General features: G+C 37.9%; 1 protein-coding gene across 8 annotated transcripts; it reads right to left on the reverse strand.

Moving 5' to 3' along the window:
* Nucleotides 1-269: 269 nt before the first annotated feature.
* LOC116776646 (protein diaphanous) lies at nucleotides 270-23,286 on the reverse strand. 8 transcript variants are annotated; one of them, XM_061525458.1, is made up of 28 exons: nucleotides 23,144-23,286; nucleotides 21,995-22,058; nucleotides 12,187-12,360; nucleotides 11,539-11,640; nucleotides 11,038-11,234; nucleotides 10,498-10,663; nucleotides 10,179-10,319; nucleotides 9,933-10,041; nucleotides 9,538-9,649; nucleotides 8,921-9,049; nucleotides 8,551-8,681; nucleotides 8,303-8,481; nucleotides 7,857-7,908; nucleotides 7,587-7,625; nucleotides 7,115-7,269; nucleotides 6,596-6,724; nucleotides 6,305-6,405; nucleotides 5,871-6,048; nucleotides 5,323-5,499; nucleotides 4,778-4,930; nucleotides 4,144-4,262; nucleotides 3,645-3,780; nucleotides 3,151-3,315; nucleotides 2,853-3,010; nucleotides 2,544-2,623; nucleotides 2,369-2,422; nucleotides 1,198-1,276; nucleotides 270-1,083 (listed from the first exon to the last, which is right to left on the reverse strand). In XM_061525458.1, exons 2-28 carry the CDS (start codon nucleotides 22,025-22,027, stop codon nucleotides 1,062-1,064), a joined length of 3,270 nt encoding a protein of 1,089 aa, XP_061381442.1. In that variant the 5' UTR covers nucleotides 22,028-22,058; nucleotides 23,144-23,286; the 3' UTR covers nucleotides 270-1,061. The 8 variants fall into 8 exon arrangements, with proteins under 8 accessions (XP_061381442.1, XP_061381440.1, XP_061381444.1 ...); XM_061525456.1 differs by lacking the exons at nucleotides 21,995-22,058; nucleotides 23,144-23,286 and adding exons at nucleotides 17,796-17,935; nucleotides 19,196-19,273; XM_061525460.1 differs by lacking the exons at nucleotides 7,587-7,625; nucleotides 21,995-22,058; nucleotides 23,144-23,286 and adding exons at nucleotides 17,796-17,935; nucleotides 19,196-19,273.
* Between the last annotated feature and the right edge of the window lie 161 nt (nucleotides 23,287-23,447).

Genomic DNA, 23,447 nt, shown 5'->3' on the forward strand with positions numbered 1-23,447 from the left:
ATCACTAAAATACTACATACTATTGTTTTGACTTTTTTTCATCCGCCTATCGCATGTCGCATTTTATCTGGGTGGAGGGGATGTGAAGGTGAACGTAGAATATATTATCTTTGATACAAAATGATTTCCAATTCCCGAAGTCGCATGTTTTATCATCATTCGTTAGTTTCCGAAAATTGTTAACGCCCAAAATCATTGTTTATTGTGTTTGATATACAAAGCTAAGATAATGAGATGTGATAAAAATGAAACAGAAATAAAACGAGGCGGAGTTTAAAAAACAATGTATTTAAAAAAAAAATTAACATTTTACAAAAATATATTTACATAAGTGTTATGTATACATGGACTTACGTGAGGCCTACCGGTTACACTATACTATACAATATAAGGCCCGGGACACGAGGCCGGGGACTTGAAAAACAAAAACAGTCCTTAGGTATATACAAATAAGGCATTTGTTAGCAAAAAATATCACTAACGTGCCCGAGGCACGCTCGGAATGACGACATGAGCTCGCGTGCGCGGGGCGACGGCCTGCTGCTGGAGAGATGCGTTGGTGCTGGCTCGCATTACAATGATTATATAATGTTGTCAAATATATTACGAGGCCGGAATCGAATACAATATAATAAAGGAAGACTTGTCAACGAAGATCACACACACGTATACACACATATATATGTGTGTATGTGTGCGTGTGTGTGTGTGTGTAAATTGTAAAAAAAAATCTACTTATATCTAGTTAAGCTAGATACAGCCTTTTGATTGGACTCGTTGTATATCACACGACAGACAGACATTCCTGACGAACACACACACAGTATCCTGCATATATACATGGCGTTATATATCTACCCTCAAAATTGATTATATCATACACAACCACGGATTCCTAAAGCCTCACTTCACTTATGACCCAAGGGCTCTTCACTATAGAGACTGTGTGCGTGTGCGTGTGTGTGTGTGCGTGTGTGTGTGTGCGTGTGCGCATGGCGGGTTGTATCGGCCAGGCCGCGGCACTTAACACTAATATATAACACTAATATCACTTGAGCACGTCACGCGTTCCCGAGCAGCTCACTGGAAATAAAACAGGAGCTTTAGTATCGTAATTAATTATAACAATACACAGCAGCCGCCTCCGCGCCGACTCAGCCGCCCCGGCCGGCGCGCGGCGCTCAGTATAATACTAACTTGGTCAGCTCGCGTGACGTCAGCGGCCCGCTCAGGCCGGACCTGGAGCGCGACCTGTTCAGCTGTGCTCGTCTCTCAGCTGCGGAAAAACATCAAAATATTATGATTACATGGAATAACAAAGTTATATGAAAGAAATAAAAACAAATATCTATCTACGACGGACGGAACAACATCGAAAGCGACGAGGCGGGAGACAGCCTAGCGCTTGGCACGACGGGTAAAACGTTAAGGGTTACTGGGCTGCGGTTCACAATATATTTAGAGGCGGCTGGCGTTATATATACTACTAGAAGAATTATGTAATGTAATGTACCGAGTGATGAATGCGGGTATTATTGGAAATGTCTAATAAATATCTACCTAAGCTGCTAAGCGCAGCCTCACTTGACTGCACTAACAGACATCGTGTAAAACGGCCATTTTGTCAGATTGTTTGAACATTTGCCATCACATCGCCTTCATGTTGGCCGGTCGTTATGAAAAATTACCGATTCATCACTTGGTCCGCAACATATTATTTTTATATATATTAGTTGGACTACAAATAAAATTTAAAATAAATAAACAAATTAAGAAGTGAAACTCCGTAATGTGCGGATGAAAATATATGATACAAGCATAAAAAAAAACTGAACGAAGAGCTCAATACAGAACAGCAAGCTCGTGCTACGCTATGTGGCGGCTCCGCCCTGACCACTGGGCTGCACAGCAGCAGTACCATGCCATGTGCCTGGAATCTACCGACTCTCTCTCTCTCTCTCTATCTCTCTCCTACTATCTAAATCCGTGTATCTCTGTCTCTTTCCCTCAAACGTTACACGCAACTCGCCGGGAGTGGCCTGAGAAGTTTCACTTCAAAATAAAATTAATGTATTATTTGGCATCACAGGAACTCTACGCGTTAGTGGACATGTAAAGCTAATAGGAATGGACTTGTCTGTATGTCTCTATCGCGCCCCGAGGGACGGCGCGCCGCCCGCGCGCGGACCCGGCGGCCGGGCGTCCTGTCGTTACATAAAGTGTATTTTAATATATATATATATTTGTGACACGTTTCCGTACAAGAAGTTACTGTCTGTGTATCGTCTGTGCCTCTTACTGCGTGCGATATATAGCAATGCGAACCAAGCAACCAGCGCGTCGTCTTTCCATAATGGACTTTATTTACCTTCGATACGACTCAATATCGCCCTCACGAGCTCGCGCTCCTCGTCGCTATCCTCTGAGCGTGCGGAAATCAATCTCATTTACTTACAATACAGTCCAATTTACGATATCATTGTGTTAATTGCATTGCCTGAGGTCTATCGATTGCTACCCGCCGCGAGCGGCGCGGGACTCACCTCCGGCGACCCTGGGATTGGCTTTCTTCCTCGGTCTCTCGCGACTGAACGCCGAGCCGCTCTGCAGCGCCTCCATCAGGCTGAAAGGAAAATAACATATCACAAAAACGAACAACCTCCCGCGGACTGACTGTGGCTCCTAACAGTATATATAGTAAGCACCCTAAAGGCGAGCATGTTATGCCAGTATATGAAATCCTGGCATTTACAGTGACTGTTACTCATTATAGAAAATTAAAAGTTAGGATCGTGAGGAGTTGCCAGGGACGAGGCCCCCACCCCTCTTCCCCTGTCTCCCCCCGCCCTCACCTGTCCATGACCCCGTCCTGCGCCCTCTCCATGTCCACGAACTGTTTGTATCTCATCTGCCGGTCCCTCCTGTCCCTCTCCGCCGCCGCCCGCGCGTCCCTCGCCCTCCTCGCTCTCTCCTCGGTCTCTCGCGCTATAACGTTCTCCTGGTGGGCCGTCTGGGGGTAGATTGACATTTAATATAGTCATTGAGATGAATAGGTGTGTCAGCTCAATCACTGTAATCTCGGGACCGCATATCACATGGTAGCAGTTCAGTATGAAGGAGAAATGTTCAAAACTCTCAGGAGCCGCTCACCGCGAAGGAATCCTTGAAGGTCTTGACATCGGCGAAGAACTCCTCCAGGGTGTACTTGGCCGGGTCGAACACGTAGTACTCCGCCAGCTCGGCGTACAGCGACTCCATCTTCTTGAACATGGAGTGCAGCAGGTCGCACTGCTCGCGGGCTTCCTTCGCGAAGTTCTGGCTTCGAGTCAAGGTTACTATTACACGGACATAGCTACGCTTGATGAGCTACTGGAGCAATCCGAAGCAACACATCATCAGGAGCCACCTGATCACACGTCGTTACTTTCCCTTATGTAACAAAGCACAGGAAAAACAAACAATATGATATGCTGCCAAAGAAAATTTCCTCGTCTACCCGCGTGTAAGGAGATCTGAGACTCGCGTGGATTAATTTAAATATAACTAATATTTTTGGATGTGCTGAGACTTATTATACGAGTTGCGTGCTCCCGACGAGACGGGAATGTGTGAGGACGTCCGGAAACGTATATGTCAAAGGATACGCTCATGGTCTCGTGGAACAGGTCGTCAGCGCACTGCGGAACCCTGGAGTTGTTGAGGTCCGTCTCTAGCGAGCGGATGTCGTTCTCCATCTTTTTCAGCGCCTTCTGTAGATTCTCCGGCGAGACCCTCGCGGCCCTGGCGAAATACGATATCGATGACGTTATATATAAGAAAGTCATTGGATCACGCGCGCCGCCCTTCAAAGAAATAACTGACAGTTTAAAATGAGGTAAATAGTGTATGTGGAAACAGCTGTGGGCAGTCACGCGACGCGCGGCAGGTGGCGCTGGCTGGGCGTTGTGTGTTGCTATAGCACCCTGTATCATACACAAGTCGTGTGGGACGCGTTCCAAGGATGCTATATATAAAAAGTATTACATACTTAATATATAATATACTCAGAAATATTACAACTGCTCCGTGATGCTCTTACCAGTGAATCTTACAATTACTCAGCTAAGGGATATATATATGTGTGTGTGTGTGTGTTGATTATACCTATCAATGTGCGGCATCTCCTCAGCGAAGTTGAGTACTTCTGGGAACTTGGTCTCTATGGTGTTCACGAGGTAATGCAGCAGGGTTTGCTTGTTCTCCAAGTCCTTCGTCGCCGTCAACTGAAAAAACATACGATCAGGCATACACTCAGAAGCAAAATATATAAGAGGCTCCTAATGACATGTCTTATATGTCCCATGTTGTGTGATATGTGTGGTATTTACTATGAAGCAAATCAATCTATACCTTAAAGTAAAATACAAAGGCAGGAACGCTTCATATAACCCGGTTCATTTAAGAAGTCATTGCAACTATTTAGTTTGGTCGGCTATAGCAACACGTCCAGGGCCGTGAGCGAACCCAATGATCACAGCTTTGGATATTTTAATGATCTGAAGCACATTTTTGCTGGCACGCAGTGATCCAGCACAGGTATATATATTTATCTGGCTGTATTTTTTTACTTTGGTTTGTATTTTTGGGACTAATAAAGCATATTGTTTTCAACTCCACCAGTACTATGACATTTAAATAACAAAATTATTATATATATATATATACAGAATTGGTATATATATATATATATATATATACCAATTCTGCGCTACTTTAAGACGTGCTGTCGTACACCAACCTTAGTGATGAAGCTGATCTCGAAGCCGTAGGCGCCGGCGTTGTTGGAGCCCGTGTTCATGTAGTTGCCCAGGAGCAGCAGCAGTTCCAGGATACGAGCGAACTTCACGCTGGAGCGGACCTCCTCGCACGCGGCTGTACCCGACACTATGTCCTGCAACATTATACATATATAACTAACACACGTTTAATTTGAACCCGACTTTTAAATCCCCGAACGCACCCGGAGTGACGATAAAGCGGCGACGTTTGGTTGTCACTTTACGCGGGAAAGTATTCGTTGACGCGATTTGTAGGTTAATAAAATTTAACTTATTTAAGATGTTTTGGTTTAAGATAACTATGAGTTTGTTATTTAAAATTATCGGCTGTATAGTAAAACTACATTTTTAATGATTTTGTTAGTCTTATATATATGTATATAAACACTACCATTAAAGGAACAAATTTAGGGCTGTATAATTTCAGTTGATTTTAAATACTTTTCATAGTAGTTGCTGAGTCTGAAGAGAACAGACACACAGACACACACAATAACCTCCTCACCGGCTTCAACTCCGAGACGATCTCTTGGTAGTGCTCCCTGAAGGCCAGACTCCTGAGCCGGGGGGCGAGCCTCTTCACGTCGGAGACCACGGCCGCGAACTGCTCCGCCTCCGTCAGCTCGTCGCTGGAGCACCGCAGATCGGACAGCTTGCGGAGCTGGTCCGCCGGCGGCAGGTACTGGGGACACGTGATGTGATAGAAGGATACCAACCTAGCCACAAGTCACAGCTACTTCACCGTAGTGTATCGTCTGACTTGCGATCATAAATAATACGGCCTGCTGACAGATCAGGACATACTTTAAACGTTGACATAGTTGCCGCAAGGCAGCGCTAGTGCCGATCTATATTCTGTTGCTTACAACATGACTATATACTGAACCATGTCCTCCGCTCGCGGCGCCATCTATTGGGTGGTGATACCAATCTAATTACCAATATTTCTAACTTGGGATCTACTTATAAACACCGGCAGTACTCCTTGCACACGTACGGCAAGGTTGTGAACTCAAGACCACGTTCAGCTGCACGTGAGCAGCTGTCACCAACCTGTATCAGGAGATCCAGTACGTTAGCGTTAAGTACTGTGGTGTCGCATCTCAGTATGCAGGTCTTGATGTGTTCGTACGACAGGTGTTTCAGGGAGCCCCCCAGAAGTATCGACAGGTTCTGTGCCGCTTTACTGTCCAGCACTTTGAGGTCCTTCGCCTTTTTGAGGGTGTGGGCCCTGGAAAGTCAATTATATAATAAGTTAGTATAATGCCTCGGCGTTTTGAGGGTGAGGGCCTGAGAGAACAATGTTTGATATACTAAGTTTGTATTGATCGGCATGTCCGGGGTAATGTTTTGAGTTCTGCACCATAAGGCTAGTGTTTTAAAATAAAATATGTCTGTCCGCCTGTGACTAGTCTGTGAATCATGATAATGATAACTAAATACTTATATATGTATACATATATGGGTGTGTGTGTGTGTGTGTGTACCTGTCGACGTTATCCTCGTTCTTCTTAGCCATCGGTTTGCTGGAGAACTTCTGTGCTAATCCCGTCAGTATATCCGGTGAAGCCAACTTATCTTCTTGGACCTGCAGCATAATATAACTTCACAATCACACAAACAACAACCAAGTAGTCTAACATGGTCACATATTTTTTTCTTCAATTATAACAAAAAGAAAAACACATATATATTTTTTGTTGATAAACATATGTGATGGACAAACACAGAACATAACTTTATTAAGTCGGTTAAATGTCACAATGATGTGTAATCACCTTTAACCAGAAAGCTTTCTCGGACATCTTCTGGGGGACTATGGTTTTCCAATTCGCTCTCTTCAGGGGTCCCTCGACCTCCCACTTCTTTTTGGGCTTTAGACCGTGAGGGAGTACATCCGGTTGAGGCTGGGAGGACATTAGCGAATTATTATATACGAATAACTAACTGGAAAGCGTAAGCTATTATTTCACGGTCTATATTTAAAATAAAGTTTGATCATAGTTTGTGTTGCCGGCGGACGCCCGGTAGCATTTGTGATATTATATATTTAGCGTCCGAGTAATGAGATAAATCATCCTACAGAGTGCTCCCCGGCCCGAGTCAGGGACACGCAGCTCGATACGAGAAGCGACTAGAAAGTTAGAGCTCAGTGATCACAGGTCTGGAACTTGTTCAGGACTGAATACTTCCTTATATATTTTCTATCAAAAATCTTATATATATATATTAATTTTACTAACTCTATATCAACAATACACCTTGTCAAGTATAAAAATAACTGTCTGTTTATTTACCATCCTTGGGGCGGAAGGCATCCCGGGCGGCGGTGGAGGCCTGGGTCCCCCCGGCATGGGCGGCGGCGGCGGGCCTCCGGGTATCGGGGGCGGGGGCGGGGGAGGGGCCCCAGCGCCCGGCATGGGTGGAGGCGGAGGGGGAGGAGGTCCCCCACCTGGACATCGGAACATGAATTACTTAGAGACATGAGTATTGGCATCTCAGATATTCGCGAGTATTCGTTTAAGTTATGCTGATATTTTCGGATGTGCCACGCGCTTATATTTATTTCAACAACATACTCCCGAATTGTCGGTTACTTTGCAGCTACCATGATCACGGACAGACGGGACGTGAATATCAAAACGCGTAGTAATCCGAAAAAAATATCTCACTGACAAAACAGACTCATGTATGTCTACACAGATAATAAATTAATCACTCTATTTTAAGTATTTAATATCACTAGTTATAATATATATATTTCTTTACCTGTTGTCATCGGCGGCGGGGGAGGTGGGGGAGGGCCATCTAGGAAAAATGTACATGCAGTTAATATGTCTGTATGTTAATATATAGAAAAAATATAAAGATATTTAAAATGTTAATAGATTATATATATAATAATAAGAAATTAATTCCAAATATATACATATTGTATATAATAATTAAATATTTGAAGCCCATAGACCCGTCACCCGCAGGGTGTCTGTATGTTTGTGTCACATGCTGTCATGCAGCCTCTGTATCAGTATTACACACCTGGCATCGGCGGCGGGGGAGGGGGCGGCGGCCCGCCGGGGCTCCCTATCGCCTGGAACAAACGATATCATGGCTAACTGTAACAGCTACATTTAATTACGACATTGATTAGAAAGTTCTGTTTAGCATATTTTTAAACTCGTTTTTTTGAATGTCCGTATTGAGTCTTGTATTTATTAGACAGACATACTTCAAATTTTAAAGTCGGTCAACAATGACATTGAAGCGTATGTTTTGTGGCTTTTATTACGCCAATACATGCATAATATTGTCTCAGCGGCGGCTCGCGAGCGCTTAAGTTGGACAAATTATTTTTGTTAGTGGGACGAGCTGTTGCGCTAAGTGTATGCTCTTTATCCCCACTCCGCCACAACCTTGGCTAGCTACGAGCCGGGAACTGTATGTGTTAATCTTAACACCAGGTCGTAAGGATCGTTTTCCTGTACCTTAGCTATAGCGGCTATATTCCCCTGGGTCACTCCCCCCGGGCCGCTGGGCGGCGCCGTCTTCAGTCTCTGCTCCAGGTGCGCGACCCTGGCCTCCGCCTCCTGCCTGGCAGCTATCGCCGCCTCCAGCTTACTCTTCAGCTCTTCCACCTTCCTCTCTTCTTCAGCCCTCGATTTCTCTGGAATGGATGATATCTTTAGTCTTCCATATATAATGTGAGTAGCGTGTGTGTCCGCACGCGTGTTACCTATGAGTCCCTCTATCAGCGGCTGCACATCTATGTTAAACCGCTGCGTCAACCGGAAGTCGGGGTCGTATCCGTTTTTGTGTAAGACTATTTGCGTGACACATTCCTCTATCAGCTTGTAGTACGCCGGCCTGGAAGCGATCGATAGGCGATTATATTAACTAATTCAGCCAGCGGCTTCGTCCGATCACACGTGTATTTTTTACCACTTATACTAATAAAATAATGTTTTTTCTTATATTAATACAGTCCAAATTATATATTATGAACATTATGACATTATATATTATGAAGTTACATTAAGTTACATTATATATATATACATATGTTTAGTGTCTTGTGAACATGCTGTATACCGAATATTTGATACCTGATGAGCTCATCGTCCCTGATGAAGAGCAGGTGTTGCAGTATGGACAGCAGGTAGGGCTCCGCGGGCGTCTCCACAACAAGGTTCTTAACCAGCTCGAAGCATTCGTTGACATCGTGGAAGTCGACCCTGGAATTACGGAATAGACCGAGTCAATTATACTATGATAAGGTATGTATACATATTAAGAAACATTTTGAGGTGAAACAACGTGAAACTTCTTAGGCCACACCCGGCGAGTCGCGTGTAACGTTTACTCTGAGGGAGAGAGACAGAGATACATGGATGTAGATAGCAGGAGAGAGATAGAGAGAGAGAGAGTCGGTAGATTCCAGGCACATGGCATGGTACTGCTGCTGAGCAGCGCAGTGATCAGGGCGGAGCCGCGGCACAGCGCAGCACGAGCTTGCTGCTCTGTGTTGAGCTCTTCGTCCAGTTTGTTTCGCTGCACGCATCATATATTTTCATTCGCACATTACGGAGTTTCGCTTCTTCGAAGGGATCCAATCAAATATTTTTTTATTTGTATTGATATGACTTCTGAAGCATACAACTATCTCCTTCTCTCCCTCTCTCTGTCCGTCTGTCTGTCTTCGACACAAGCTCTGCTTCCCTACCTCACGTCATCAAACTTGGCGAGGAACTCCTCTTGGTCCGCTGCAGCGTGGGTGTCGAAGACGTTCATCTGGATAAGCCGGCCGCCGTCCTCCGCGCCCGCCTGGAGGGAGTCTGGAGGAATACGGAGGAATTCAGGATTGACTTTAACATGGCCCAGACTGGACTGAGGGAGATATATATACCAGAGATATATACTAGCTTTTATCAGCGACTTTCTCCAGGTTTTTAAACAAAAATTGTGTGTATATATTAAATCTACAACTATCTTTGTTGCAAACACTAAATCAACGCATACATCACACCCATATCCTATTCTGATATCTACACATTATCGGAAAGTTTCATCGAGATCACTTCAGCGTATTTTTGATATACATCCAACAATAGGCCTCACCCATCAGGTCATAAAGGCCGGTTCTCATGAACTCGCTCCTCAGATGCATCCTGAACTCCAGCTCTTCCGGTTCAGTTATGATAGCGTTCATGAGCTGCATGCAGCCGTTCTGGGGATTAATATATTATATATAGCTTAGGCGTGTTGACTACAAACTGTCCGTATTTACGTCGTTGGAAAACATTTGGTAAGACTATTATGAAAGATATTAGTAAAAATAGTTTAAATTTATCTTGGTTTGTGTACCTTGAGACTCTCAGGGGCCTTCGGAGACAGACCCTCGATGATGGGGAGCAGTCTCGGTCTGCGGCTGGACTCCCCGGCCATTGTGATAGCTTCCAGAACCTTCTCATGACCGTTCGGTATGAGACATATCGCTGCCAACACCTGCAACATAACAAAATTACCATCAGTATCACTTAAAAAACCAATACCTTTTTGTAATTATATAAGATTTAGTTACGTGTGTTTGTATGTGTGTGTAGTGAATTTCAAACATTACTAATATATATACATATATGAGATATGTCTGTGTGTTTGTGTCTCTGTCTCTCTCTCTCATCACCTTAGCAGCTTCCAGCGCACAGTGTGGTTTCCTGGCATCCAAACTCCTGGCCAGTACGGGAAGAGCCTCCCGACAGTCGAACACCGCTCTGATACCGACCGTGTTGTTCAGGATAGCGGAGAGACAGCGTATACACTCGTACTGGACGCGATCGTAACGGGAATCGCTGAGAATATATAGAAATATAGTGGAATATATTAGAATATTAAATGTTTATATAATAATATTTTTATTAAAATTGATTTAAAACTTAAAATTGAAAGTTTATGAGCTTTTACCTCTAACTTGCTGTTATATGCGAGGATTTATTTATAAATTTTCAGTACAAATTAATTTATGTTCTGTGCTAGGAGGATCACACTGACATTGATGCCACTGTATTAACCTGGATCACTCATTACTGTACTTATAAGACAAATGAAAATATAAACACACAACATTACCGATAAAATCCGCTCCCGCTGATAGCGTGTAATATAAAATCGGCCATCAATCACAGAAAATATACAAAAATAAGCAAGGAAATTAACAAAAACTCACTTAGTATAGCAGACATTGAGGGTAGTCAGCAGACTCTCGATACCCTTCGGCCCGAACTCCTCGATCCATGACAGGGGATTGTTCGTCAGGGATATCCTCAGGTTCTCCAAGCAACTGTGCAGCTTACCCACCGATAACTCTGGCTGGTTCAGATACGACACGTAGTCCGCGGGCTTCTCGAATTTCGACCTACCCTCCTGGAATGTTATTAACAATTTATTTAAAAAATTAATTCAGCTAGTCGCTAATAGATGGCGTTGAAGATAGTTAAAATAGATTTCAGTGTTTGTTACTGTATATGACCGTTTAATGTATAATGAGGGCAGCCGTTAGCTGCATGTTTAGCAAAAGAATCCTTTCATCATCAGAGCTTCAAGGGCGAAGATATCTTCAGAATGACTCTATATTAAAACTATTTGGCTGTTGCAGAGTATTCGCAAACACCTAATTTTATATGACGTACAATTCTTCTATAGAATCTTCTGTCATTCGTATATATACCTGGGCGTTAACGAACTTGTAAGCCACCAGCATCTTTTTCTTCTGGTCTCTGGAGTATTTTCTCAGCGGCTCCTTCTTCTTCTCTCCTATGTTCATGTCAGTCTGTAATGTTGAAGTTTCATCAATATCGGTCCAGTAGTAAAACCTACTTTATAATATAACTGTAATTTTATAATCATATTATGTTAAATGTTAAAAAGAGATCATAGATTTTTCATGTTTTAGATAGTTTCGAACATGTAATGTCAATGGCTGGACCGATTTATATGTAATTCTGGCCAGTTTGATAGATACAGTAGGATATTTTATTGTGAAAAGTATACTATTGATTTTTTTCAATTTAATTTATATATGTTTATAACCAAAACTATTTGTTTGGCAGCTTTTTTGGCTTTGTATATAATGATAGCTAATATATAAGTTCGCGAGTAATATTGAAGAGACCAGGTATTTCTCATTAATTTATTTATTTCGCGTATTTTTTTATTATTTTGTTTTTTCTTGTATGTGCTACTTTTCATTTCGCTTAATATGTAATGGTATCTACTATCTTATATATAATTTTGCGAATGAACGTTGAAAGGGGACTATATATCCCATGTTTTCGTGTTTATTTTTGGTGGTAACCAGTTTTTTGGTGGAACCCACCAGCATTTCTTCGAACCGTCTCTCCAGCTGGTCGTCGTCGAGGGCGTCTATCTTGGCGGTGTACTCCGTGGCCGGTTCCTCATCATCGGGCCTGAGTTCCGCCCGGGGCACGGTGTCGTATCCACGGTCGATACCACCTCCAGTCTTCTTCGGCCTTCCGAACCAGGTGTCCAGCTGTCACAAAGAATATACATGCATATCACTATGTTCAGGTCAAAACATATATATATATATATATATTTATTAACAACTAAGTGTTACAGTCCCTTATAATTTTATAGTGTACGTAATTTCCTTATATTTTTTTACTTAGTTATCAATTATTAAAGTTTCTTAGGCGTTAAATATATTTCGTGATGGTACCTAACGATTTTTTTCATGTGTTTGGTGTATATATGTCAAAACTAATACATAATAAGCCGCTCTATACACATGGTATTTGAGGACCTCCTTCTTCCACGTCAGCCACACAACACCACCTTTTTTGACGACAGTAATATAGTACAGTACAATGCTCGTCACGTCCAAATTTAGTACAATGGAAACACTTTTGTAGATTGGATCAAATCCATTGTTAGCTAGCTGCGCCCGCGACTTCGTCCGCTCGGACAATTTCACTATATTTAGTTAATAAAATACATTTCAGTAAATCATCGTTATCTATCTATCGTCTTGTGGAAGTTTTTTCAAAATCGGTCCAGCCGTTAGGGAGACTATCAAGAAAATACAGATAGACAAAAAAATATTAAATTATATACGCGGTAAATAAAAGCATACTAGTTTAATATAAATTATAAACATGTTATTATAATACAAATACATATATATAATAATTTTTTTACGAGATATGAACAAACAAACAAAATACAATCTCACCGTAAATGGAGATTTCTCTCACGAGATCACTGATGACTATTAAGTTGTCCATATTATATATAAAGTATATGTATATATATGTGAATATATTAATTATATATATATGTATATAGACCTATTTAAATCCAAGTATCATCCCACACTGTGTTTCAAGCACGTAACGAGCGTTTTAAATGATGTCGTACTGATATTCTTGAGTGTGATCTTATTTTTTGGCAGCGTGATGTATTTTTGGGCGCTAATAAACATACTAGTCGCATAGCCCGACTCCAAACAGAACCGAGGGTTCATGAAATTATGTCAAATAACTTTTATTTAACCGGAACTCGGGAGTGTAAGCGATCGAGATCTGTTAAGATTTCAAAATTAAATATCGAAATCTGTGAAGATTTTGTTATTATAACGTCTGCCATCATCGCTGAAGTTCCTATGCTACTTTCAGGTATAAAATTATTGGCAAGAAATTTGACGAATTTAAGTAAAAATCTTTAATCCTTAATTTATACGATTACGTCACACAACATTTTTAATATACACGAAATATATAAAAAGTATTTGGAGAGGAGGTTAAGGTTTAAGATCATAGGGATTTATTTTATCTTTAACCTAAATAAATAAAAAACAGATTAACTTTTGTTGAGGTAAAACCTAATATAGCCTATGAGGTAAATATAATGTTGTATTAAAAAAAAAGTAAAAAATATATATTTAAATATATAAAAATTTAGTCAAAAAAAAACCCTTCGTGATAGTATATTGTTTGGGTTTAATACTGTAACATCACTTGTATACGGACAGACACACACACACACACATATATGTATGTATATATAGAGATCCGTCTAAACATTTTTTTCAAAAATAGCAATTTATTTAAAATGTTAGTATCGTGTATATAAATTATGAATCAATGAGGTCATACTGACTCACTCACCTAAATAGACTATTATATCACCACAAACAAACGCACAGATATATATATAGTATATATATACTATTTAATACATGCCCGTGTTTAAATTAATTTCTTATTACCCACTGCACACTAAAAACATGGGACTATCACAGCAAAAATCCAATTCTCATAATTTTTGATCGTATGTCCGTTTGTCCCAGACAATATCTGGAACGGCTGGAGCTATTTCGGCGGGAATTTTACTCGCAGATAGGTTACATCATGAGGGGTGACTCGGGCTACGTTTTAACCGACTTAATAAAAATATACATATCTTTTTGATGCTACATTAACCTGGAGTAGTTCCATCTTCACCGATTCAGGATCTGACGAAAGTCCTCCGGATATCGGATGAAACCTCGTGAAGATAATGACGCGTATCTCAAAGGTTTAATACTGACGCGAAGACGCAGGCAATAACTAGTATTAAATATATAATTTGATAAATTTATCAATACTTCAGCGAGTGCAGTTAAATTTAATTCGTTTCAAGGTCACTATTATCAGTTGTTTTAACCAAAAATTTTGCGTCACGAACTAGTTAACTCAATTATTATTTGGTTAAATTAAACGTTTTTTTTTTCTCTTTTCTTTCAAAACCGAACATATATTATGCACAAATGTATAAAATTGTATTTTGGAAATAAATCTCTGACCTTTGACCTCCCGGGTCTTTCTTTTTACATATAAACATCTTTGTAATTGATTGAAAAAAATCAACGATGCCTACTATTAGTGCGCATTTACTATTATCTGACTAAAAACTAACAGTACAAACGTATCATTAATTAAAGATAAATAAATGATTTATTGTCATAAATATATATAAAAAATATTGGAAACTCCATAGTGATATACTCACAGAGAACATATCCCACACGGTATCCATTATCGATGAATCCCATCAAAGAGCACAACACTATCACAAACCATCGACACAAATAAACATCGATAGCACGTCCGTCTGTGGAGACAGCCTGACCTCTAGTGAGGAACACAGTACCGAGTACGCGAGACCATGCGCGACCTTCATCTATAGTGCAATCCTTAATGTGCACTGCATCTTTAAATATACATATACTAGTTGTTGCCCGTGACTCCGCTGTGAGTTGCGCTCAGACAGAAATATTTTATTATAAAACAATACATATAGTAGCCTACGTTTCAGTCTTTTCATTTTAAATAACCTACATACGGACTGCGGCGCCATCTGCCGGGATGATTTGTTAATCTAAACCATATGGCGCTAGACAAATACGTACAAAGATTTCATTCTGATCTGTCCAGCGTTTAGGAGTATAGTGACATACATACGTACAGAAGAACTATATATATATATATATATATATATATTTAATACAACCGTTCTCAGTCTATAGATAGATAAATCTGAACATTTAGATTCTACACAAACTACCTCCCGCGTTTTCATAACAATGAAACAGCTGATATAACCCGTCCCGCTCTATCAACACTGCCAAGTATGACGTCACGTAACATCATCTTTAACCCATATTAGACCCACCATGACGTCACCTTGAACACATTACGATAGCCCGCATGTGCTAAAAGGACAACAAAATTGTTATGCACGTGTTATGAATAATTATAGCTATAATTTTAAAATAATATCTCAAAGATATAATGAAATTTGGTCTGGAAGATATATCTAAACGATTTCGTAATATATATACGTAAATAATATCTACTAATTTAATGATATAGAGTCTAACGCCAACCAAACCCCTACTCTGCGACCGGCTGTAATGCGACATGCGATAGATGAAAAATATTTAAAAAAATAGTTTAAGATTCTAGTTGACTGTTGATCCTGATGATGTCGTCACTTGACCTTCAGCCTCCACTGACGCACGACGTGTTCAAACATCACTGCCGCTTTCTTCACAGGCAAGGTCACTGTGACCACTACGACATTGGAATATTTGCGTGAGAAACACCATAGGTATATATATATTATATACTTTAATAGCATGTATGTGTGATTGTATGTTACGATTTAACTATTAAACATATAACAATAAAAAAATTATGTCCTTGAAACGTGTCTGTAACGCACACTACGTACGGTGCGTTTCTCGTTTATCATTGATACGACCACGTTGATATTATCATGTGTGAACATTTAAAATAAAAAACTCAATACGTTCTGTATGTAGTGTGAGGACGAGAACTTGTACTAATGTCACTGTAGAGGTAATTAACAAAACGTTCGTGTTCAATGTTTAGTATGAGGAAAGAACATCAATATTATATTAATTCTATAAAAGGATAAAAATTTGCGTATGCATGTGTATGTTGAATAAGCCGTTTCTGGTAAAACTCTTTATGTTATTAGTTTAAAAAAAAGAAAAAGGTCGTCTGCAGGTTTTAGTTTAAGTTATAGTAAATATATATATACTTATAAGCATAAGTGTCAGTTTGGAATCGTTAACTTACACACCTATAGTTCGATCGTTTCCTTTATCCTGGATATTAATAGTAACTAAGACTAATCGCGGTACAGACAGCATCATTAATCACCCTGGACATATATATTAATTATATACTAGTGTTTGCTCGCGACTTTATTAACTTCGACTTCGGAATTGTCTTCATTTATAAATGAATATAGTATTAGTGTTATAAAAAAATATATGTGAACCGATCGTAAGCGACATTCACAGTGTGTGGCACTTGACTTCCTATATATATGTTTACTACCAAACGTTGCATCTTGAGACTAAAAACAGACAGTTTAAAAGTGTTTTATACAAACACCTTAAGTATATACTGTTAGACGAAAATATTTATATGTGAAAAACTGGAAAACTATCCGTGTTTAGTCTGACGTTGCGAACCCGTGTTAGGGATAATATTACGACGTTTTGTTTTTTATAAATTATATTTCGGATGCCATCCTAGCGTATTCAGTAAATTTGCTTTGGAGGCTTAACAAATACACGGGGTATATGATTGAAAAACTATCAAACTGTCCGTACTGAGTTGTGTATGACACGTACTACGGTTACATTATACGAACATCGTAAATAAAGTACATAAAGCATTGAATGTATACCGCCTTGTCACAGCCTCTAGACGTTCAGGGTGAGCCGGTAAGGATCTAGGTATTACGTCTTAGGTCAATACTAAACTATTATTGTGTCTGCCTGCCAACACTAGCTGTAAAAATAAGTAATAGTTAACTGTAACCTTCCATATATATAAACTTGCCTAACTCATGAATCTATATCAATAAATGAACATAAAAAGTGACGTTTCAAAGCTCTCCACTCAATTAACGACCTTAATACTGTATGAAGATTTACGAATGAACTACAAACGGCGCGTACGTAGTGTAGCGACGAAACTCGTAGTAAGGATGTCTTGATGCAAAGTATTCACTCAGTTTACAGTGGATATTACTCTCGTGAAGAAGACAAAATTATTAAAGAATAAAATCTTTAAAATAAGGTGTTTTGCATAACAGTGTCGACAGAGTAAGGTCAGAAACATACAGCCGCTATTTTTAACCTGCCGTATGTTTGTTTGACAATACTATCTAAACTATAAAACAAACACTCCATGTTAAGAAAATTTTGTTTAAAATCATACAGCCTCCTGTATAAGTTATAATTTTTTAAGTAAACGTAAATTAATATATTAATTGAACGATGAACGATTGATAGATCTTGCTTCATTGTTTGATCGCTCTGCATATTGATTGATTGATTGATTGATTCATTGTGTGGTCATTCGTCAGCGCTACTAGTCAACTCACCCCGCTTCTCCTCTTCCACGTCTCCCTTCTCTTCAGTCTCGGCATGCTGTTGTACATGTTCGGTTCATATCAAACATTCATATCCCAAAAAACTAAACAACAACACGGGATCTGTTATGAACGCTTCCGTCTTCACCGACCTTATGGGAATTAAAAGCTGAATTCGAATTTGGAACACTAGAACGCGCCAAACAACGATTCGTATGAAAAAGTTTGATTGTAAATTTGAATTTGGAATCTCATATTTTCGCGCTCAAAATTTAATGTCATTGCCTTTTTTGTTATCTTATATATTTACACTAACATATATATATATAATATATTAAAGAAGTTTAGTTTTCGTTCTTTCAATTAAACGACCAATTAAATAGCGACAATCGTCAAGCCTTATCACCACGATAACAAACACAGAAGATATGAAAGAAATTCATTAATTTCTTTATAACCCCCCATTCTCATGATACGAGTGTAAAAAATAGGCTTTGGAATAATAAAGCCGGTCTTACACATATTAAGTTTTTAATTAAGACAGTTTTACACGATCTAAAAATTTTAAGACATAAGAGCAGTTTTCATAGGACCGGTCATACACGAAAAGTCTATGACTGTTGACTATAGCCTGTTACACACAATTATTGAGTCATTAAGTGATTTTTACACCATATTCAAAGAACACAGCAAAAGTTATAAGAATGGTCATAAAGGAATTTTGAAAAAAATAAACTATAATACTTAAATATAAGGCAAATTAAATTATTAAGCTATAAAGCCGCTTGCACACTTCATAAGAACGATCAATGGCACAAAAGGAATTTGTTGACAAACAACATTACCGACGGTATTACGTAAGATAATAACATTTGTTTCCTAAACAAATATTCACAATGGATGTTTGATAACAATCATATATGTACCAATATCTAACCATATAATACTATCGGATAGTCTGTGTAGATGAAATAAAAATGGCGGATGTCTTAATGGCAAACAATTTACAAATATTAACAAACTGATTCGAGATTAAGTGACAGAGATAGAAATATAACAATGATATTGTAATAGTATAAACAAAGGCAGTTTCATTGAAATATATAGAAAGATAATGTTATATAGATTAAATGAATGTATCGCATGACAAAGCGCTAGAGGTTGGGCAGATTAAATATTTAAAAAACTCCTTACGTGTAATACAAAAGAATTAGTAATGAATTCAAATACACATTCCCATAAAAGAACCAATAAAACATAAATCACAAATCGTTCCAAATCCAATGTCGCAAATAAAACATTCCAAATCCGAAATCAAGAACGAAACTTGTCAAATCCAAATCAGAAATGGCATTCATGTTCCAAATTCAAATCTAAGGACGCATTTATGATGTTCCAAATTCGAATTTCACCATCACTGATGGAACGCGTTCCAAATTTAAATCGATAGAACAGAGGTGCAGCCGGCGCGGCTGTCGGGCGGTTACTGATTACGATAGAACTAAGTTCAGGTGAGTGTCGCTACTGACGACATTAACTAACATTAAATATGCAATAAAATAAAATAAATTTACTATTAAAAAGAAAAAAAAGTATCTCCATGCATCCTTTGATATGTTTATACCGACTTTTAATATATATATGTATATATAAATATATTTTTTTTTACATCACATATATATTTTGTCATTTACAATACCTCTGACAAAAGCATGGCTAAAAGGCAACCGTGTACTATAACAAATTTGTTTAAACTATACGTTAAAACGTTTAAACCGAAAGTGTCTAAGTCAGACGATGTAAAATCCTTAAGAACCATGTCCATACATAGTATTAGATAAATATCAATAAATACGTATTATAAAACAAAGTCCCTCGCCGCGTCTGTCTGTCTGTATGTTCGCGGTAAACGGAAAAACTACTGCACCGATTATCAAACAGTTATCACCAGTCGATAGCGTGATTCTCGAGGAAGGTTATAGTATATAATTTGTTAAGTTTATGTATTTACTTGTGTGTACATTAGCGATGTTTGCTGAAGATGTCGGGAAAACGAGAGCCGTCTGAGTGTTTTTAACGAAAACGCTGCCTAAAGTCTTTGAGTTATAACAAAATAATATATGGTGGAATTGTGTATCTTATATAGGTCTAAAGAAAAGACCGCGGTGGCATATGTCCATACCTTAAGGACAACATACTATATTTTAAAACTTTTAAAAATTGCATTCCTAAAGCGTTTATTGGAAAGCTATTTACATAAATACGGTACCAAGTCTTATCAGAATAAATTACTTCGTTTTCAAGCCTACATCGGTATCTGTAAATTACTTTTTAAATCATTTAAATCGTACGCACTATTTGAAAGTTATCATAATATAAGTTTAATAATTCCCAAAATTAAATAGGCCATTTTATATTTTTTTTAGAGTTCGTGCGAAGCCGGGGCTGATTCCTAATATTTATATATATTAATGTAATAACCTCATAATCATTGAAGGTAAGCCCGTCACTTGTAACATTGTGTTTCTGTAATTATTTATACAAGTCAACCATTATAGTATACTGTCAGTCAAGGTCAGTGATAGTATCATTTACCTCATAATACTAATAAGGGCTGATTGCCGTGACAAAGATTTTATGTGAATACCAGGTAATATTACGATTAATAATGTCACCTGTATACAACTGTATATAACTGTATATAACTATATATAACTATGTATAAGCCGATATTTTTTATACATTTTTCTTTGTATTTAAGTCGTTATGACATATTTTGTACAACTTATAAGGAAACAAAAGTATAGCCAACTGATTAGTTATCAATGCCAATGTACTCCGTATGTATGTCTTTACGTTCTATCTTACTCGGAAACTATGATCCGTAAGTTTCTTTAATTTTTACATCACAGAACCAGTGAATGATGTTCCTTAGTAATAGTGTAACATATATATATATATTCAATTCTATATAATATGAGACGAAACCTCTCAGCATTCAATGGATTCACCGTGCGGGTGCCGGGTCCATCGCGTTGCAGGGAGAGGAGCTTCAACAGTGCCTGGGACTTGCGACCCAGGTGTAGGTTTAAGGGGTCCCTATCTGACGCGCGTTAAACGCTGACCTCCACCGTCCAAGCTCCTCTCTCTACCTAACCAAATTTAGGTACCTACTAGGAACCTACTAGGGCTGCCTTCGAAGTACGTCCTAAGAATGAACTGCTGTTAGTTCTGGACAGGCCCAAGTCTTTAAGTAAGTTTTAGAGATTTGGCTGTTGTACCTCTCGCACGTAATTGTAATACAAAGAAATATTACGTAAATAAAATAAATTACTTATATACAAATATAACTTTTAAAATTCAAAGCAAAATAATAATAATAGATTGGGCTTAGACGCAATGTTAAATACATGACCTACTAGTTTTTAAGTCGGGTAAACTGTCGAAAAGGATTTTTTGTTAATATCCACAGTGTTTGCTATAAAAATCGGTAATTTTCGTAATTTAACTGTAATTCATCCATATGCTGTAACAAAGAATAAGATTCTAACAATGTAAGTCTGTCTTTTGCAACCAACCTCCAAAAGGACTGCGCCCGTTTTGATGTGATTACAATATGGTTAGATTAAATCGTGTTAGCGAAACTAGTCAAGACATTACAAATATCTTAAATCTTAAATATTATATACTTTGAAAGATAAAAATAAAAAAAAATGATTCGAGATCAATTCATTTTTTACACTAAAATTTGTGAAAAACACCTAAAAAAAAACTAATAATAAAGAGTTGTTATAGATAAATCTTTCACATCAGCCCTAGGGCTTCTGGTTCGTCCACTGACAGACGAACCGGTGCTAGGGACTTCAACACGAAGAGCACTGCTTCATAAACATAGTGTTTACCGAAATAAAAAAAGATGCTTTTAAGATAATACTTTAACGTTAAATTAATATTATATATATTACATACTAGCCTTTGCCCGCGACTTTGTCCGCGTTACTTTCACAATTACGAATGTATGGCTGACCAGGCGTGTTTCGATTTAGAGGCAGTAAATATACAGGCATTAGTTTTTATCGGCCATTTTTTTTAGTAGTATCCTATGTCCATCTCAAGATCCCAACCTACCTCACCACAAACTTCCAGCCAAATCCGTACATCAGTTCCCGAGTTATAAATACTGTAACTAACTAGATATTTTATTTACTTACAAAGCCGCTCTTTGCTTTCTCATGACGAGACATCTTTCTCTTCTTGACATTCGGATGTACAATTCTGGAAAGACGGACAAACATGTGTTTAATACAACTAACATTATTATATATATATATATATATCACTAAAAAACTTGTAATTGGACTTTACTATTAGCCGTAAGTCATATATTAACCTGTGCAGATTTTAATGTAATTCTAAGCATATAACATTTAGATTTTAAGAAAAAGAGACAATAGGACTTTAATAATTGCTAATATTACACCTAACAAGTGACAGGATGATTATCAGATACTCATATATACTGTGTGTGAGGTTTACGCATCAAGAACTGTTTACTTGTTACTATCAGTTTAAAGTGACTAATCAAAACTCATAGTAAACTTACTGGATGTTAGACGGAATGATTTGTATGTGATTTAATAAAATAATCAATAATTATTATAAATAAAAATACAGTTATGTCATGAATAGCGAATATCACTAAGTTACAGGATAAATTGTACAGGAAGTGTTATTGTTACTATTGGAAACTTGTTACTGTGTTTATAATGAAGTTACTTAGATTTGAATGTGAATTAACCTATATAATTTAAATAAAAAAAACTTTTTTGAAAAATTTTGTATATACATACATATATTTCATAGTATTACTGTTTGTTTTATATGTACATAGTTTATATTAAATCCTATCTCATGTATATATGTTTATATGTAATATGGTAAAATAAAAATATATTTATAAGAAAAATTTATGACTATTTAGTAATATGTATAACATTTTACGTAATATCAAATATATTCAGTTTCGTAATATAAGAGTTAAATTTACGCAATCGAAGGTTGCCCGCCAAATTACCACAACAAATTTAGGTCGAAGGAAAATGTATTTTACAATTATTGCCAATAGATAACATTAAAATCGATCAATAACTATGAAAATTTGGCTGAAACATGTAAACGGACCGGTATTTTATCGTATAACGACCTCGCTCATACAGTTACGATAAATTTTCTAACATAAAAAGTCAAAAACATGAATCTAGCTGAGTCTCGTACAGTAACAGGTATAACCTTACTAAAAATCTTAAAGCATACACATTATCGCGTAACTTGATAAGGAATAGACAATTTGATAACGTTACCACTATATATACACGGATTTAGTTTGAAACAACTTCAAAAAACATCACTTTTAGATAAAAACATGATAACAACGGTCACACAACAAACGCGTTAACTAGTGATGTCATGCATTTTTTTCATTATTGTACGATTCGTCATAACCTTCCCTTAATCTCTAGTGTTGTCCTGTCATTATGACAACTGTGTCGGAGTAGCTAGATACAAAAAATATATAAATAAATATTTTATTAAATATTTATTACATTAAAATAATTTTGGTTCATTAGTTCATTAAAAGTAAAACATTTTAATTTAATTTTATTA

The sequence above is a fragment of the Danaus plexippus genome, chromosome 30 (assembly GCF_018135715.1).
Source record: "Danaus plexippus chromosome 30, MEX_DaPlex, whole genome shotgun sequence".
Classification (NCBI taxonomy): domain Eukaryota; kingdom Metazoa; phylum Arthropoda; class Insecta; order Lepidoptera; family Nymphalidae; genus Danaus; species Danaus plexippus.

Coding starts and splice junctions, on each gene's coding strand:
- LOC116776646 (XM_061525456.1), bottom strand. CDS start 17,852: ATGTACAACAGCATGCCGAGACTGAAGAGAAGGGAGACGTGGAAGAGG. Junction 10,664..11,037: donor CTCAATGTCTGCTATACTAA/GTGAGTTTTTGT, acceptor ATATATTCTCAG/CGATTCCCGTTACGATCGCG. Junction 4,931..5,322: donor TCGTCTCGGAGTTGAAGCCG/GTGAGGAGGTTA, acceptor ATAATGTTGCAG/GACATAGTGTCGGGTACAGC.